The 5,539-nt window shown below is 40.3% G+C and overlaps 1 protein-coding gene across 1 annotated transcript; it reads left to right on the forward strand.

Annotated features, from left to right (window-relative positions):
* The first annotated feature begins 269 nt into the window (after positions 1-269).
* Positions 270-5,215, forward strand: LOC138833502 (mas-related G-protein coupled receptor member X1-like). The gene is made up of 2 exons (XM_070031771.1): positions 270-280; positions 4,240-5,215. The coding sequence occupies exons 1-2, from the start codon at positions 270-272 to the stop codon at positions 5,213-5,215; spliced, it is 987 nt and encodes a 328-aa protein (XP_069887872.1).
* The last annotated feature ends 324 nt before the right edge of the window (positions 5,216-5,539 follow it).

Below are 5,539 nucleotides of genomic sequence, written 5' to 3' on the forward strand. Positions count from 1 at the left end.
GTGGAAACTGGGAAGATACCCATAAACATCTCTGTGAGGATCGTGACTCAAAATGGCTCTCATCTCTGACTTACTTCCCCAGACCTTGATGTCCTAATCACAGGAGCTGTCCAGAATATTGAGAAGTTCCACGTCATCACTGGGCTTCACTCCAGAACCTCCAGGCTTCTCCTGATTTGTAGAAAAAGGAAGCATACATACTCTGACATTGGGCAGAAAAAGGCTCTTCCTCTTCACTTTGAGTCAACTCTTCAACTGTGCACAGAAGAATGGATGGAAGGTAAAGTGGTATGCAAGATAACCCAGTTCCCAATAATAACATTTGCACGGAGTTAACACCCTTATATTTCTACATTGAAGTGATATATGCAGCATTATGATAGACTATTTCCTTCAGAAAAGGTAGGAGACAGGAGATCCTGAAAACAGTTCAGGAAGACCTAAAGGTTGCACTTTCAAATGAGTCAACTAGACCAACTAGAAAGTCTAGCCAACTAGATTTTTCTTGCTGTATTCTCTCTTTTAACCATTCAAATCTTTATCATGGAGATGAGGAATGCTGCCTCTTAAATCCATATAAGTAGCAAGGTGACACAAAAATATTGTTTCTTAGAGCTTAAGTTTTCATTGTTTTACTAGCTTACCAAAGTTACTCCCTTTGGCATGTTTTAGAAATATGGAAGAGAAGGTTAGCTCAGACTGGAATACTTGAGTAGCATTACTTTATGTATTTACAAAGGGGAGAGTTAATGAAAACAGGCAATGATAGCTGGTTTAGGCAAACAACAGTGAAACACTATTCCAACACATAGGCTTAAAGGGATAGGGGAAGAAGCTGTCACCAGAAAGCATAGTGCTATACACACTTGAAACATTACAAGAGAATAAGTAAGGGGGGAGGGGGAGAGAAACCCTGCTATTACTATACACAGCCTCACATGAAACAAAACAACTCTTTCTAAAAATTTTTATTTTAGGGGCTGGGAAGGTGGCTCAGTGGTAAGAGCGCTTGCCTTGCATGCCTGAGGCCCTGGGTTCGATTCCTCAGCACCACATAAGCAGAAAAAAGCTGAAAGTGGCGCTGTGGCTCAATTGGTAGAGCGCTAGCCTTGAGCTGAAGAGCTGAGGGACAGTGCACAGGCTCAGAGTTCAGGCCCCACGACCGGACCCCCCCCCAAAAATTATTTTATTGTAAAGATGCTGTACAGAGTGGTTACAGTTACATGAGTAAGGTAATGAGTACTTTTTTTTTTTTTTTGGTCGGTTGTGGGGCTTGAACTCTGGGCTTGGGTGCTGTCCCTCAGCTCTTCAGCTCAAGGCGAGCACTCTACCGCTTGAGCCACAGCGTCACTTTTAGTTTTCTAGTGGTTTATTGGAGATAAGAATCTCACGGACTTTCCTGCCCGGGCTGGCTTTGAACTGCGATCCTCAGATCTCAGCCTCCTGAGTAGCTAGGATTACAGGTGTGAGCCACTGGCGCCCAGCTTGAGTACATTTCTTGTCAAGCATTGTTACCCCCTCCTTTGTTTTTCTCCCACTGTCCCTTCCCTCCCCCACCTCTTTCACTCCCTCTCCCCCAAGTTGTAAAGTTCATTTCCAACATAGTGTCTTGTGGGTCTCATTGTTGCAATTGGTCATCCTGTGTCCTTGTTTCAGCATTTTGTTATTCCCCTTCCCCTCCCCAAATTAGATAAAGGTATATACAAGATGGAAGGTACTAAAATCAAATATGGTGACAACAGGTATATACCATAGAAGGAAGAAAAACAGTGGTATATATGTGTACACACACACACACACACACACACTCACACACACACAATGGAATTCTATGCTTTCACCAGAAAGAATGACACCACCCTATTTGTTAGGAAATGGAAAGACTTGGAAAAATTATATTAAGTGAAGTAAACCAGACCCAAAGAAACAGGTCCCATGGTTTCCTTATTTTTAATAATTAGTATATGTTTAGGATAATCTTACCAGATAAGCAGAGCTCAAAAGCTATGTACATATGACTATCTAAGATGATGCTAAGTGAAATGAACCCCAAGATATGGACACAAGAGATTTATCTTTGTTGTTTTTAACAAATCCTTTTTTCCCCTGCCTTCCTGTCTCCATCTCCTGTCTCAGAGCCTTAACTCAACCTTAAACCAAGAGGGATAGGATCCTATTGAGGAGTCATGGAAGACACATTTATGGGCTGTCAAATAGGGTGAGGGAGGATAAAATAAAAATCCTTATGAAAAATGGGGCCCTTTCCTCATATTTCATCTCCTCTTACTTCCTGGGAGTTTTTAATATAACTAGATTTAGTTGCTTCTCATCTTATTCCACCAGAGTTTTCCATCCCTCCCCATTTGCAGCTCCCTTTTCTATGGTCACTTTTATAGAACATTTATCGTGTTATTGAAAAATGCCTTGGATATGAATGGTAGAAAAAATAAATACAATTTATTGGTTAGATATCAGTTTGGATAACCCAATAAAGAACCACTATAATAATGGCCATAACAAAAAGTGCTTTAGAATTGGGCTATAGACTCTAAGTAAACTTAAGAACTTCTTCAAATATGCTGCTCCCCAAACCCACAAGGCTAAACTTATGTCAAAGAGTGAGCATGATAGGTGAACTCAGTACTGATGCCTCTGTACCCCAGAGGAAGATACATCCTCCTTCCTTTTCAGGACCTGCTGTTTGGCTGAGTGCTCTAGATTCTGAAATCATGGCTGCTTTTGTGAGGCAGGAAAAGCTCTTGAATTCTTTTTCTGGACCTTGTTAAATTTTACCGAGTTGTGTTTTGTTCTTTTAAATGTCTTCTCTTCTTCCATGCTTCTGGAGTCTGCTTATATTACATTTAATTATAGCCAGAATATTGACTACTATCTTAGATTTACCTCGGGCATTATTCCGCTGCATGTTCCTTATTTAAATGATACCCAGCAGTGTTAAGTTCAAAGGGCTGGTCAAAAGGATCAACCCTAAAGCAGATGGGATAGATTTAAATCCAAACTATGTGAGACCAGGGACAAACCAATTGAGTCTCTTTGAAACAAGAAAAACACTAAATGTTTCCAAATAGGCTCAAGAGAATATTAAAAAGAGAGAATATCTAATAAAGTTTCAATAAGCTGCTATTATTCTCTTGTGTGGACTTTCCTCTTTCTCTACTTGATATCTCTATTTGATATCTGCAAATCTCTTTGTAACATTTGTACTGCACTCATCATTTTCTTTCACACAGAAGATTTCATAAACAAAGAAAGTCTACTAAGGATATCCTGGGAGAGAATGGAACAGGTTGAAATGTGGGTAGGATTATATACTTTGCAGCATTCCACTTAATCATTCTCCACAAGCACTCTGTATTTCAAATACCTGTTTTTAGAGGCCCTCAGTCCTCACTCTACCTTCATACTTCCTCTTCTGTACTGCTGAAAACTTCAGCTTCATTACCAGCCTTCCTCATGCTCTGTGTCAAAAATGCTTGTAGGTATTATGCAGATTCATAAGTCCTCCCTCTGAAGCCCTGTCAGTGGTCAGAAGCAGTCATTTGGGCCCACTGTAGAGTTCTTCACAAACATAATTATGCCGAGTGAAGTTTTCTTCTTAATGTTACATGCATCAGTTGTAATTCTTTTTCATTTATTTTCATTTTTATTTTCTATTTAGTGCAAATCATCCAAGATGGTAGGAATTCTCCTGTTTTTTTTCTTTTGTTGAAATAATATTGGGAACACATATGTTACACACAGGTCTAAGTTGGGGGAATAGAACATGTGTTCCTCCTGTCTTCAAAGGCTGGCATTGAAGACATTTTTAGACCATCAGTTTTAGTAATCATCATGAATGTCCAAGACATAGTTCGTAGTGGTCCTAACTCAAGGTTTCCTTTTTCTATTCTGGAGGGAACACTATTAGTCATAGAAGTACCATGATCACCTTTGTGACTATAGCTCTAACTCCTTGAGTGGAGGTGTCTGGATCATAGAATATTTCCATATTATTTAGAAGATCTGAGGTGGAGAATAGATGGCTCAGGCTGCAGAGTCAAACAAAAATGATTTGAATTCATACTGCAGGACCCCTCAAGTTTTGACAATTCACTTAATTATTTCAATCCTTTTTCCTCAACTTTATATAATAGGGACAGTAGTTTCCAATAACAAGATAAGATGGTCTTGAGAATAGGGATCATATGGTAGACTCTCAAATCTTGTTTGTGTTCTCAGCAGCACCAGTGGTGGTTTTGTGAGCCAAGATCCAACCAGTCCATTCCAGTGGACAGAAGCCACAACAGTGAATGAAACTGACCAGTTCTGTGAAAAGCATTTGGTCCTGGAATTGGTAAACCTCATCATTGCCCTTGTTGGGCTGGCTGGAAATGCAGTTGTGCTCTGGGTCTTGGGATTCCAAATGCGTAAGAATGCCATTTCAGTCTATATCCTGAACCTGGCTGTGGCTGACTTCCTGTTCCTCATCTGCCTCATTATAACTAACATGCTGTATGTTATTAACTTCTCCTACTCATTCTCTGGCCCTGTGAGTGCCATCTTAACCAATGTGGCAACCATTCCCTACATTACAGGACTGAGCATACTTAGTGCCATTAGCACTGAGCGATGCCTATCAGTCTTGTGGCCCATCTGGTACCACTGTCACCGCCCAAGACATATGTCAGTAGTCATATGTGCCTTGCTCTGGGCTTTGTCTCTGATCCTGAACATTCTAGAATGGTACTTCTCTGGCTTTCTAGAACTATTTTATGATAGAAAATGGTGGGAGAATGTTGATTTTATCATAACTTCATGGCTATTTATTTTATTGATTATTCTCTCTGTGTCCAGCCTGGCCTTAATAGTCAGGATGTTCTTCAGTTCTAGGCGGTTGCCACTGACCAGGCTGTATGTAACGATCTTGATAACAATGATGGTCTTCCTTATCTGTGGGCTGCCTTTTGGCATTTTCTGGTTCCTCCTATGGTGGCTTCCAATTTCTTTTTATCATAACATTTGTTATCTTTTTCCAGTTACACTTTGTCTATGCTGTGTTAACAGCTGCGCCAACCCTGTTATTTACTTCTTCATTGGATCCTTTAGGCAACAGCGGCAGCGGCGAACCCTCAAGCTAATTCTCCAGAGGGCTTTGCAGGACACTCCTGATGTAGATGATCACAGAGGCAGCAATTCCCAGGGAACCCGGAGGAATTAGAAAGCAGAAGGTTAGAGTGACCCTCGAGCCTCTGTCTTGATCAGACAGATGTGACTTTGAAAGTCTGTACTAGAGACATCTTAGACTCTTGCTTTAGAAATGTCTCAGTGATTTTGCAATGCCTTCAAATAGAACATTTTTGCCTTTTTTTAAAAAAAGAAAATTAAAAATAAAAACATCTCCACAGTTTTGAAATTATCAATAGAGGGCTGGGAAATTGGCTTAGTGATAGAATGCTTGCCTGGCATGTATGAAGCCCTTGGTTCGATTCCTCAGTACAACATAAACAGAAAAAGTCAGAAGTGTTGCTGTGGCTCAAGTGGT

This window comes from Dipodomys merriami, unplaced genomic scaffold (assembly GCF_024711535.1).
Source record: "Dipodomys merriami isolate MVZ:Mamm:240054 unplaced genomic scaffold, mDipMer1.0.p SCAF_21, whole genome shotgun sequence".
Classification (NCBI taxonomy): domain Eukaryota; kingdom Metazoa; phylum Chordata; class Mammalia; order Rodentia; family Heteromyidae; genus Dipodomys; species Dipodomys merriami.